The 14,648-nt window shown below is 37.3% G+C and overlaps 1 protein-coding gene across 1 annotated transcript; it reads right to left on the bottom strand.

Moving 5' to 3' along the window:
• Positions 1-8,438: 8,438 nt before the first annotated feature.
• Positions 8,439-14,350, bottom strand: LOC106874777 (minichromosome maintenance domain-containing protein 2). Its single transcript, XM_014922629.2, has 2 exons — positions 13,689-14,350; positions 8,439-11,175 (listed from the first exon to the last, which is right to left on the bottom strand). Exons 1-2 carry the CDS (start codon positions 14,131-14,133, stop codon positions 9,131-9,133), a joined length of 2,490 nt encoding a protein of 829 aa, XP_014778115.2. The 5' UTR covers positions 14,134-14,350; the 3' UTR covers positions 8,439-9,130.
• Positions 14,351-14,648: the final 298 nt, after the last annotated feature.

Genomic DNA, 14,648 nt, shown 5'->3' with positions numbered 1-14,648 from the left:
TATATATATATATATATATATATATATATATATATATATATATATGACGGGTTTTTTTCAGTTTCTGTCTCCCAAATCCACTCACAAGGCTTTGGTTGGCCCAAGGCTATAGTAGAAGACACTTGCCCAAGGTGTCATGCAGTGGGACAGAACCCAGAACCATGTGGTTGTTAAGCAAGGTACTTACCATACAACCATTCCTGCGCCTATATGTATATATATACGACAGGCTTCTTTCAGTTTCCATCTACCAAATCAACTCACAAGGCTTTTGTCGGCCTGAGGCTATAGTAGAAAGACACTTGCCCAAGGTCCCATGCAGTGAGAATGAACCCAGAACCATGTGGTTGGTAAGCAAGCTATTTACCACACAGCCAATATCTTTATTTATATTCATATGTATGCATACGTGGACATGCAGAAGATATGGATCATATATAAATGTGCAGGTATGTATGTAGCATGTGTGTATGAGCATGTGAAATGCATGCAGGTCTTTGTCTCCTCTTTCTCTTGCTCCCCCACCCTCCTCCACAGGTATTTCATACCTGTTAATCATTTGACATCACACACGCAATAAAACACAGAAGAGTCTTTAAAGTGACGAAGGAAACTCCTCCGGCCACGCCCTCTGCTCCTCTCACGTTCTTGGAGTTTACTGACAGACCAGGTTTGGTGATTAAGTTAATGACTAATGATTAATGAGGAGTCAACCATTGAGATATCGGTCTTATGGTTCTGCTACAGGTGTTCTGTGACAGTTAAAGCATCAAGGTGATGGATGGAAGAACGAGCAAACAATTTTTAGGCAGGTGTTAACACACCTGTCCGTTTATGTATGTGTTTGTGTGTGTGTGTGTGTGTGTGTGTTTGTGAGTGCGCTTGTATGCATGTCTGGGAATGTGTATGTGTGAGTGTGTGTCTGGGAATGTATGTGTGTAAGTATGTATATTCATGAATGTGTGTGTGAGTGTAAGAGAGTGTTTGCGTGTGTGTGAGAGTGTATCTCCATGTGTGAATGTGTGTGTGTGAGAGTAAGAGTGTGTCTCTATGTGTTTAGATGTGTGTGAGCGTGCATGAGTGTGTGTGTGTGTGTGCATCAATGCATGTGATTATGCAAATGAGTTTGTGCATGTGTGTGTGTATAAGTGAGTTTGTATGTGTGAGTTTGTGTGTGTGAGTGCGTTGCAGAAAGAGTGTCTGAATATGCATGTGTGTGTGTGCGCGCGAGTTTGTGTTTGCGTCATCTGTGTATGTGTATACGTGTGTGAATATGAGCATCTGTGTATGTGTGTACATGTATGTATATCTGTATGTCTATATAAATGGATGAGAGCGGTTGTACTTCTATGATTGAGAGAGAGAGAGAGAGAGAGAGAGAGAGAGAGAGAGAGAGAGAGTGTGTGTGTGTGTGTGTGTGTGTACAAATGTGTGCATGCTAATGTATATTCAAGAAAAATATTGATCTCTCAGATCTCAACATCAGATTCCAAAAATGACCAGGCAATAAAGCCTGTTAGTAAATTCACATTCTCCCCTAGAGTAGTATAAAAGTGATGAGGTGGATAGAGGCTGCCCAGGGTGGCATTTTTTGTGGTGGGTAGCTAGTGCTTCATTTGGCAGGCTACAGGAGAGGCTGTGGGAAAATAGGCATGTTTCCGGATTGGATTTGATTGCCTATGTTCGGTCCACTGTAGGACAAAGCCTCTTCATGTTCTTGAGATCATACTGGTTTGATGAGCCTAATTTTGTCACACTGGCTCAACATGGCTTGGCAGGAGGGATGCAGCTTTCTTTACACTGACCCAGGAATAGTTTAGTCAATTATATTGTAAAAGGGGTGATAGTTGCAATAGAGACATTAGTCTCTCTCTATCACTTTTCAACAAAATTACATATTAAGAAACAGTAGAACAATTAACAACATAATAAAGATAAGTTTTATTTTGGTGATGCTTGGCTTTACAAATCCTGTGTCATTCAGCTTAGCAGCTGCTGGTTAACTTGTAATCAGCATCTGGACATTAAGAGCTTTGTTGAGGCATCTGAGAGGAGCAAGTAGTTGTTACGTCGAAAGCATCGCGCTAAAGAGAGAGCTTAGAAAGCGCGCCAAGCGCTTTAAGTACTGGTTTTACTACGCATGCACACTCGAGGGGCTTCCGGGAAGGTAAGTCTCTTGCGCATGCGTAGATTGTACTTCCTTAATGGCGGCCATAATTTCGCGCCACTACAATATTGCCCTCACCCAGTACTCAACTGGTACTTATTTTATTGATCCCATAAGAATGAAAGACAAGGTCGACCTCAGCAGAGTTTGAACTCAGAAAATAAGGCTGGTAGGCTAATAATTATTCCAGTTTACTGCATAGGCATGTTTCTATATGCATCAAATGTAAGGTGTACCAGGCTATGGTGCTTTATCCATTGCTGTATGGAGCTGAAACCTGGACAGTAAGGTGTGTCAATTTTAATAACTTACTAAAAATCTAATTTGGTAGTGAAATTATTGCACCTTTTTTCCTCCCAGACTTGAGATATACTCTTTTACTTACTTGTTTCAGTCATTTGACTGTGGCCATTCTGGAGCACCGCCTTTAGTCGAGCAAATCTACCCCAGGACTTGTTCAATGTAAGCCTAGTACTTATTCTATCAGTCTCTTTTGCCGAACCACTAAGTTATGGGAACGTAAACACACCAGCATCGGTTGTCAAGTGATGTTGTGGGGACAAACACACACACACAAACACACACACACACACATATACATATACATATATACGACGGGCTTCTTTCAGTTTCCGTCTACCAAATCCACTCACAAGGTTTTGGTTGGCCTGAGGCTCTAGTAGAAGACACTTGCCCAAGGTGCTACGCAGTGGGACTGAACCCGGAACCATGTGATTCGTAAGCAAGCTACTTACCACACAGCCACTCCTACGCCTAGGATGAATATATAACAAAATGGATTAAAATAACTCTAACCTACATCAATTTTATTCTAATTTTCAATATGGTGTAGTTTTGAAACAATAACTGAAAACTTATATGAAAAACTGATTAGACACAAAATATCACTCTTCTATTATCTTTTAATTGGTTAAATGAATCTTATATTATCTTTTAATTGGTTAAATGAATTTTTATGCTTTTCATATATTCACAAGATGTCAATGCTGAAGAAGAGAGGCCAGATGTCATCTCACTTGAGCCTGTTAATTGGTACAGGGAAAGAGCTTCCTGTATTAGAGCTTCCAACAGTTAGAGACATTTTAAAACTTGGGTTACTACTTAGGAAACAAAATTCCAAGGACAGAAGGAACTATACAGATAAGGAACTATACAGATAAGGAACTTGTACATAATATAACACCCCATCTTCTGTGCCAGTGGACAAAAGCTAATGCACAATTCAAACCACCGGAGATCATTCATTGTTGAACAAATGAGCTAAAACTAATGAGATTGTAGTGGAAAGCAGTACACACATCACTTGGTAAAGGAAACTTGTCAATGAAAAATGCTTTTCTACACTGTTCGATATTTTGAGCTGCAAGTATTCCATAGTTTTGTGTTCAAAGGGGGGAATGTTCTCCCATTGGTAAGAGAAGAAATCATTCCCACCTTGATTGTTGTTGCTCTCGTGAAAAGAATATACCTTTTCTAGAGCTAGATTTCATAAGCTCACTGAGGACAAAGGTAGGAGGCCAAGGCAGTATGCAAATGGGTTCAACTGATTATAAAGTAAGAGACAGATTCCTACTGAAAAAAAGGAAAGGTTTTGTTTGAGAGAAGGAAGAAAAGAAGAGAATGAAGAGTGAAATCATGCAAAGAGAAGAACAGCACTGCCATGATGTTTACCAGTTGTTTGATGGTTCTTCTGAAGAAAATGAAGTAATATCAGATGAAAATTCTAAGGAATCTTCTGAAGCCATAACAAAGAGAAGAAAATATAATACAAGAGACAGTTCAAACATTGCATTAGCTAGTATTCGCCACCATACTAGACTCTGTGAGGCTGCTGAAATTGCAATTTCCACTTGGATAGATGCATGCCTCATCGGTCAAGAGGATTCATCCTTGGTTATAGATCATAATAAACATAGAAGAGCATAAGAAAAAGTAACAAGTGAAGTATCTGATCAGCAAGAATAAGAATTAAAAGGAGGTTTCTCCTGTCTTTTGTTTGATTGAAGAAGAGATGAAACCAAAGTTATGGTTGAATTAAATGGAATTTCCTGAAAATTTCCAGGTCTAATCAAAGAAGAGCACTACACTGTCTGCTCTGAGCCTGGTGGTCAGCTTTTGTTTTTAAATTTACTCCTGAAGTTGAAGTGGAAGGGAAAAAACATGCAGAAGTAATTGCTGATAATATTTTATGTTGGCTCCATGAGAGAGGGCTTGCAGGCTCTTGGTGGGAATATATATATATGTATATCCCTCTCTCACTCTCTGGGAGAGAGGCACAAGCACATACACAGACATATACACACACGGTAGTAACTTCCGCCTACAAAATTCAATCACAAAGCTTCGATATATATTGTGTGTGTGTGTTTGTCCCCACAACATCGCTTGACAACCGATGTTGGTGTGTTTACTTCCCCATAACTTAGCAGTTCGGTAAAAGAGGCTGATAGAATAAGTACTAGGCTAACAAAGAATAAGTCCTGGGGTCAATTTGTTTGACTAAAGGCGGTGCTCCAGCATGGCCACAGTCAAATGACTGAAACAAGTAAAAGAATATATATATATATATGCAGTCAGCTGTTATGCCTATGACGGTACAAGGCTTTGGCATGACTTGGTAAGCTTTCTCTAAACTGGTCGTTTTTTTTTTGTTTGAGTTTGCCATTTATTATGATATGTGTGTGTTAAATTTATATCAAGAGAATTGTATAGAAAAAGTGTCACAGGACTTCAAGAGTTAAATGTCTCTCTCTAAAAAAGAATGTTTCCTACAGAGTGCTGTTCTAATGCCATATTTTCTTATGGCACATTACAATTACAAATTTAACCTCTTTACAAAATAGTTCCCATGTGTCTGGTTCTTTGCCAAATATAAGTTCCTTGTGCAAAACATTAATCATGCTTCTGTATTACAACATCAGGAATGGTAGGCATAGGAATCAGGTGGGGTTTCACATTTGGTTAGTCTTTGACAAGAATAAACTTGGAACCTTGATGTTTATGATACTTAAAACATGTCTACGCTTGTTGCATGTTTTCTATATTGGATTCAGCCATTGGAGTGTGGCCAAACTGGAGCAATGCCTTCAGGAGTTTTGATCAATCAAATTTTGCTTTAGTCTGGTTTTATCAATCATTATTTACCTTTCATTCTTTCAGGATTGATAAAAGACATTTCCAATGAACTCTGGGGGTGATGTAAGTGACTTACCCCTCCCCTGAAAATTGCTGGCCTTGTGCTGAAACCTGAAGCCGTTATTTATTGGATGGATTAGTTACCTTTTTGAGAGAAAGGGAGATAACTCAGTACACCATTTTACACAGGAATACACAGCCATATAAATGATGTTTTAATGTATGTATTTTACATATAGTTATATATACATGTGTATATTTTTACAAACATTACTTATATACATGTACACAAATATAGTTTTACACCGTGAGGACCAAAGACTTGAAGTATTTCATGTTGCAAGACAGTGTGTGAGAGAGAATCGTGATGTAGGAGAGAAATGTGTTTGCATGGATGATGGTAAGCTTGCACTAAATGAGGCTGCAAAGAAAGAGGTTTGGAGATGCCACTACGAAAGAGAATGAATGGGAGAAAGAGAGTCTGTCGAATGTCGACCCAACAGAGGGACCAGCTATCTGAGTTGACAGTACTATGGTAGATAAAGCAATTAAGAGTATGAAGACAGGAAAAGCCCCCAGCCCATCAGGAATCACTGCAGAGATGCTCAAAATATCTGGCAGTGTCGGCTATAGCCTAATCACCCGTATTGCTAACCAGGTGATAGCAATACATCCATCTGTGGGGGGAACACATACGCCATAGAGACAGACAGATAGATAGATAGATAGACAAATAGATGGATGGATGGATAGAGAGATAAATAGATAGATAGGTAGCTAGAAAGATAGACAGACAGATAAATTGATTGATTGATAGACAAACATAAAGATTTGGCTGTTATATCAGGCATATTTATACATACATACGTACGAACGTACATACATACAAAATATATATGTATGTAGGTAGAAATATGCTCAATATAAATGCTAAATCTCTCTCACTCTTTTCCATGTATATATATATATATATATATATATATATATATACACACACACATACACACTTATTTATGTGCATATGTGAGTGTGTGTGTGTGTGTGTGTGTGTGTGTGTGTGTGAGAGAGAGAGAGAGAGAGAGAGAGAGGAAGGGAGAGGAATTTGGCAGCAACATGGAGCATCATAAGAAACCATATTGAAACTGTTCTCTCCTCTATATTATTCATGTCACTCTTAAGCCGGCTTCTGAGCAGGAGGACAGGAAAAATCTACATTCTAGTTTGCTCAGCCTTTAATGTACATCAATATTCCAAAGTATGCAAGTGTAATTATAAGATTTACAGACCTCTCTGCTGTTACATTACCATTCTACAGAACTGTATTAAAATCTATATATCCACTAAGAAGATTTTCTCTTGTGCAATTACATATCTGGAATAAATTGTTTGCAGAAACGGCTTAATCTAATGCTATTCTCTGATGGTTCCCTCCATAGAAATCTAGTTCTTAATGCATTTTAAGGGAGGGGTGAGGGTACAGGTGGATTTTAGTAAAAAGACCTTTGGAGAATAGATTTTGTGTGAGAGCCATACTTGGTCTTCTTTTTGTTTCTTATTATTCTGTAAATACTGTTATTGGTTAAGAGTTGCATGGTGACTGTATGCTCTTGGATAACTGAATTTGTGATGCAATCATTCCTGGATATAAGCTCTGTTGTGAGATTAAAAAGAAAATAATAATGGTTTCAAAATTTGGTACAAGGCCAATCTCAAGGTTCCTTGACGATACTTGTTGTCTCCCAAACTCAATGATATTATACAAACCACAAGGGTTAAACAAAGAGGAGACAATACACTGGACAAATAGGGTTGGGGACTTATTGAATGATATTACATATACAAATAAATACATTATAATTTCGGATAAACGTGAAAAAATGGATGTGGAACCGTTTACTTCATCCGTTTTTTAAAACTCTGTTTAATTAGGCACTTACATACCCAACATCCAGGCTACTTTCTTCCCATCCCTACCGACTAGTAGAGCACGTAATATTTGTAGCAATGATAATGATAGTAACGATTTCAAATTTCGGCATAGAGTCAGCAATTTTGAGGAAAGGGGTAAGTTGTTTACATCAACGCTAGTACTCAGTAGGTGCTTATTTTATTGATCTCAAAAGGATTAAAGGCAAAGATGACTTTGGTGGGGTTTGAACTCAGAAGGAGTAAGACCAGTAAAATGTATAACTTTCCATACAGATTGTACAGTGCTTTTAAACCTTGCATGCACACTGCACCAGTAGTGATTAAGATTCCATACCAATTGCACCAGTAGTTTTCAACTTCACATGTCAAGTGCACCAATAATGCTTTGCTCAATGTCCTGTTTTATATTTAACTAGCTGACCTCTTGCTGTCGAAAACGACAGCTAATTGTAGTATTTTATATATAAGGTAGAAAATAAGGTACATAATACTCACAGATACAAACATTCAAATACTTCCCTTGTACACGCACACACATATACTCAAACAGAGTTGAAACGCTGTTTGATTTTTCTTTTCAGCATTGAACGTTCACCATCCCATTTCCATTGCACACACACACACACACACGACTCCCTTTTATATACACACACATATACTCACGCAGAGTTGAAATGCTGTTTACTTTTTTTTTCACCATAGAACTTCCATCATCCCACTACCAAGTTTGCCATCACCCCTTCCTTCCTGATTCATCTACAACCCCTTCCTTTCTCATTCATGCTGCTACTACTGCTGCTGCTGTTGTTGTTGCTGCTGCTGTTGTTGTTGCTGCTGCTACTACTACTACTACAACCACCACCACCACCGCCACCATCCCTGTTGGCCAGCTATCATTAGAGAGGCAATCTCAACTAGATTAATTTAAGTTGAGGTGGGTTTGGAAGTCTGAAATTTAAATCAAAGAATAAAGAAGTATTGCAGAGAACACTCATTCAATTCTCTTTTCTTTTTGCTGTATTCTTCATTATCTTCAATATGGGAATAAAACTGTAAATAATGATTAAATTATTTTATTAATTTCTTCATTATTTAAAAAATTAATTGCAATAAAGGCAGTGTATTTTAACAGAAATATGGCAACAAAAGGGTTAAAGTGTTCTAATTAAAAACCTTCCATCAAAATTTCATGTTAATTTTATGTTCCAAACAGTAGCTTAATAATGAGAAAGTTATTTTACTAAATAATTCTTTATTTAAAACTAGACAGTAAAGTCTGTCTTTCTCTTTTGGAGAAATTCTTGATTTTTATGATTATCTCCCTTCCTCAACAGGAGTCTTCATTGCTATTTGGTAATCATGATACACTCTTTAGAGTCAGAGAACTTCAATAAATCAAGAATTTATGTTGTATGGTATTTGATATACCTGTATTTCTCTATGCCATTCAAATACATGCCACTGACTACCCTGAGTTCATATTTGTTTAAATTATATATATATGAAAGGAAGCTGTTTTGTGTGCATGTGTGTGTGTGTGTGTGTGCGCGCGCATGTGCCTATGCATATCATACAGAGTGTTCACAAATCTTTACAACTTCCACTATTTATTGTATCAAATTGTAAAGGTAATTTATGGGCACTATGTGTGTGTGTGTCTGGTACTATGTCAGGAGGCTATTAAGTGTATGAAACAGTGAGGATACAAAATGATGAGGAATATAAGAAAAGTGTGTAAGTATAAAACAGCAAAAAACAAACTATGTAACAATGAGGTACTATGTACCAAGTGTGAAAGTTATGTACTAAGCAAATATCTTGGTATTCACTCAAAAAGCACCAATAAAAAAATAGCTTGTATAAGTTTGTGATTAGTTTTTAAGAGAAGCTGGTACAACATTGTTTAAACTGTGCAAAGAAGTTCATCATGGCTGCATCATTAGACTGGAGAAACGTGTTGATATCGTTACTGTCATTTTGCTGAGAGAGATGGACATCAAATACTGACATTCCAAATCTCATCATTAATGCCTCTTCATAGAGTCGTATTGCCATAATGGCATCAGGCACAGTAGCTTTGTGTCGGAGACTCAGTTTAGCAAAACTCTGAGTAATCTGAGCAAGAACTTGCAAAGCTGACACTGGAACCAGGGAAGAATCCATGGAAATGCTCCGGGCTCTTCGAGAAGCGATATAGTAAGTCTTCAAAATGTGTTCGCTTTTGTCAGTCAGACTGACTTCTTGTGCTCGTAAATTGGTTAAAAGCTGAAGGAGATCAGAATCTAAAATAGATGCAGTGTGATCGTCATCAAAATAACTTTCAAAAATGTGGTTCATGATGTTATAATTCTCATGAGGACTGGTGAAAACAATAAAGTTAAAAGCGTCCATCAGATAACCTAATCTACTTACAAAATTGCTCTTTGATAAAAGATCATCACCTTTTTCAGTGATTTTACAGTTTGTTGAGTCAAAAGCCCAAATTCTGCATTTTAATGGGTATTCAATGAGGTGTGGGAGGCCTTCGGTAAACTTTGACCCCACTTCAAGTTTAATTTTCTTTTCGATCAAGATTGATGTCAATCTTTCAGTTGTATTTTTCGTACATTGTGAAACATCTCCGAGATAACATACTCCATTCGATGCTAATAATAAAGACCCAGCTTCCACAAAATATGGTGCGCTACAATATGTATCGGCAGTTACCTTGCCTGTTAAATAATTATTGGCAGTATGTCTGATGGCTCGGGGACAAAACCTCAGAGAGTAGAGCAAGATTTTGGATATAATGTGGCTTTCTTCCCCAATTACAAGAAGATGTAAAGGATCAGTGTTCTCATTTCCACTGCATACAAGGTTTAAAAGAATGGCTAATTTTAACACCCAGAAACTTCCTGGAGGTACAATTTTATCAGCAAAGTAAAATGCCAGACTAGAAGCAAACCTCCATGGTGTTTCTGATGTATTTTGAAATATGTCCCAAAGACTGTTTGGTAAGCATTTAAAATGACGAGCAAAAAGGTCATAAGGAATGTTTGTAATGTTATTTGCCTCAATGGTAACTAATATTTCACTGTCTTGGTAATCACGTCTGACAATCCCAAAAAACTGATGTTCTTTTCCCAGACCAACTTTTTTGATTAAGTCTCCTCTGATGTAGACAAGAATGGCTTGATGCCGGAAACTTTTAGAGTCCATAAATGCCCAGGAAGGAATGACTTCAGCAATAATCTTATCAGCTAAATATCGACATGGTTTTACTTCCTCTAAAATCGACCCACAATAAAAGCAGCAAAAATTGTTCCGAATTATCTCAGCTTCTGTGGCACCAGGAATATGCGTTCTTATGTATTCTTTACTGGAAGATCCAGGGCATTCTGTGATTGGACATGCATATATGGTGTGGTGGGTATACTTTGACAAAGCCGTCATTCCCATAACGACACCCTGCAAAGTTATCATTCGGTTTTTCGCAGGCATTGCAAGAAGGTCACAGAATGTTCTTATGACGTAAACACCAGCAATATTAGGAATAGATATCAAACGTATTACAACTGAAATTTGATTAAGTTTTATGTCTTCACTAAGAAGCTTAATAAGTGTAATATAATAATATAAAATCTCTTGAAATAGCAGCGTAGCTTCACGAGGAGAATTCAAAAGCAGATTTCCAAGAAATGGGTTTTCATTAAGAAATTCTATAGAATCAATTTCAACGACGAACGAATAAAATGTACAATTTCCCATTTGCTCATATTCCTTGCAAACGTTCTTCACAGTATTTAGAATACCGTGATTGTCCATGTAACATAGGACAGCTGTTAGAAGATTAACTTTATCGGCCATATCGACTGCTCTGCACACTTGAAAACGTTCACTTATTGAGAAAGAATATTGCTTGTTTTCAGGAATCAAAGCAATATCTATGATAATCGATATAAAATTGCTGAATTTGGAAGGTTGTGAGTGTGTTTCAGTGTCGGAGAGTAATTTTCTCTAATGCTGACGTACGGAGCAGACGACACAACATTCCAATGTAACCTCAGACGTCTCACTGAACATTTCATTAACAAAATTTAGATAAAAAGATTAATTAGATTTAATATAATTAGTTTGTACAAATTACCAAGTTAATTTTGAAATTATTTATGAAATATAAAAAGAAAATCATAATTATTATCTTCGTAATTTTGCTTTTCGTTTCGTTTAACTCCGTTAAATAGTCGTGAAATTCAAAAACTAATTTTTGAAAAATTAACATTTTATTCGAACTTTAAAAGTAGACCGTAAATTAAAATATATTTTAATAAATCACTTGCAGAGAAAAAAAGAAAAAAAGGACAAAAATGGAAACGTTCTAATGAACTGAAACAATTTCTGAATGATATCTTTATCATTAATTATTGCAAATAAAAACAAATCTTCCATTTTCAATCTCCACTTGAATGTATGCATCACAGTTCCATAAATATTTTCCTAACAGATTGTGAGCTATAGTTATATTTATATTATTAATATCGGCACTATTGTATAACATGGGTCCCACAGGGAGTCGCTATGAAGTCGCTCTGTTTGCTAGAAGTAGCAACCAAATCTCCCTCCATATTACATGTCTTAAAATTAAAGGACACACACACACATGCACGAACACACACACACAATAGGTAATTTTGTCTTAGATATCTCTCCACAATAAAAAAGACGATGGTCGTGGGTGGAATGCATTTGATTGTACATTTGCTCCATAATGGTTGACCTGGAATTAAGAAACAACAATCAAGGAACGACCTTATCATTTGACTTGAGCTGGCAGAATCGTTAGAACGTCGGAAAATAAAATCTCCTGCGGTATTTCAGCTCTTAACATTTCAAGTTCAAATTCCGCCGAGATCAACTTTGCCTTTCATACATCTGGGCTCGATGAAACAACGCACCAGTTGCGCAATGGGTCAATGTAATCGATTGAAATCATTCCTCAAAAGGAAAGAAATCTCTGGTTTTGAGCATAAATTAGAAGCCATTCCTTAGGATGGGGCCGGACTACGAAAAGTTAGTGGGTCGGACAAAATGTTTAGCAGTATTTCTTCCAACTCTTTATGCTGTGAGTTCCAATCCTACCAAAGTTAGCTTTGTCTTTCACTTTTTTGAGGTTGATAAAATAGAATACCAGTTAAGTTAGTGGATTCTAATTTAGACTCAATGCCGGCAAATTTTGGAATACCTATACATGTCTGTTACCCAGCAACTTTGTTTCCCCATAACTTTCAGAAATATGGATATTTTTAGTGAAATTTTCTACAAATCTTTTCAAACAATTTAGATTATAATTACATCAAAATGTAATGTGATAAAAAAACAAAAACAAAATGGTGGTCGCGCACACACATGCAGACGGGGCTGAAACTAAAACCCGTAGAGGCCCTAAGTACTTAAAAGATTTTGGTGTCCCTTTATATATGTAATACAAAATATAAACAAGAAGTCATAAGATATATTTTATCTTTAAAAATGCAACAAAACTAATTGGAAGATGGAAAATAATGTTTATTTTTATATACTGTCACTTTATATTTGAAAAGATTTTGATCAGATCCTCACTATGGCAACATGAACACTTCGAAATCATCATATTTCCAATAATAAACACCACTTCGAATATTATTTTAGCAAGTTTAGTGATTTTGTTTTGTGCTGTGAACCATTTACCATTTCTGTGGAGCTCCTTCTCTTTTTTGATGCCTTAAGTCAGGGGTTTTCAAACTTTTTGACTTGCGGACCCCTTTATATTTCAGGCTTTACCTTAGGGACCCCCTTATAAACGCTTATGAAATTTATACATAAATATTTCCTTAAAATATCATATATTTTTACATTTATTTATTTAACAGTATTTAACAAATAGGTTTACTGTCAATTAAATGATTTCGATTAAAAAACATATATAAAATCAAATTGTATTTGCTGTCCACGGACCCCCTGTGGGAGTTTTGAAAACATTATGTGATGTGTATCAGCATGTATATTTGAAAATTTCATTGAAAAATATTCGTTTTTCTGAAAGTTATGAAGAAGCGAAGGAATTTGCAGATATTGTGTCTCAGTTACAACCGATTATTAAATATTTCTCCTTTGTTATAGCCAAATTGTTAAATGTGATATGACGTCAGTGACTGGGGAGGCTGACCGGACGGGCGAGTTGACCGGAAGAGGAAGAAGGGCAGAGCGAGCCTCAATCGGGATTCGTGCGCATTTTAGAACGGGGTCGTGGTTAGGAGAAGACGTGCTTAGCAACGGTCTAGGTTTGGGAGAAGCAGCTGCTATTCCTAGTGTTCTTTGGGTCGGGGCAAGCTTCAAGGATTGGATACCGCAAGACAGACTCGCAGTCGACGAAAGGAAAACCTAGGTAAGGCGATTACATCTACTCGCACGCATACACCACAAGCTATTTCGGCATGATACATAATATTCGTCAAGTAGGCAGAAGAACTGGTAGCACCTTTGAAAGAACTTGCGAACCAAATGTTTGGAAATACTTTGGAATAACGGTCCCAAATATCATTAGGTAGGACGAATTGTGTTACATAGTGCCATACCATTGGTTCCACAAGATCACCTAGTTTAGATTCTTTAAGAAGAGCCAGTTCACAAAACCTCATATCATCCCACATGAGAACAGTCAGATGATTGCATTTACACATATTACACAATTTCACATATTTCACAACTTTCTCAATATGAACAAAGAACATCTGTTGGTTTGTTAAGTTCTCTGAAGCCATTGTCTTCTTGCACCGCTCACAGAACCCTATGTGATAAACCTCATCGGCTCCAATATGGAAACGGTGACTGCGAGGATGCAATGAGAGAATTTGGTCAATCATCAGTTTTACTGTGTCTAAAACATCTCAAAATGACCAAATGTTTGAACCAAAGGAATTACTTCCAAGTTATTTTGTTCTGCCAATTGTTGTATTCTTTGTATATCATCTTTGCTGTATGCATGTTTGGCAGCCAATTCTTTGAGGTCATTTTGGTATGGAAACATATCTTCATATTCTAGTAATAAACCCGTAGCACCCCATTGACGGAATAAAGGAAATATCTCGAGAGGGGTCTCGTGGAAGAACTGCTAATGGACAACGGGGCGGCGTTTCGTTCGGAAGCGTTGGGAGAGATGCTTGACCGATGGAAGGTGCGACGATTATTTAGAGCGGCGTATAGGCCGAGTGGCAACGGAATCGTTGAGAGGCACCATCGGACGATCAAGGCCATGGCTGAAAGGGGGCACATTTTGCCCCTGGAAGCGGTCTACTGGTATAACATGTCTCCCCGATCCGGACAAGCGGAAGAGTCTGTGCCGCACAGAGCAGTGTTCAAGTATGAATGGAGGCATCCC

The sequence above is a fragment of the Octopus bimaculoides genome, chromosome 27 (assembly GCF_001194135.2).
Source record: "Octopus bimaculoides isolate UCB-OBI-ISO-001 chromosome 27, ASM119413v2, whole genome shotgun sequence".
NCBI lineage: Eukaryota > Metazoa > Mollusca > Cephalopoda > Octopoda > Octopodidae > Octopus > Octopus bimaculoides.
The sequence above is the reverse complement of the archived record's forward strand: the minus strand, read 5'-3'. Positions and strand labels throughout refer to the sequence as shown.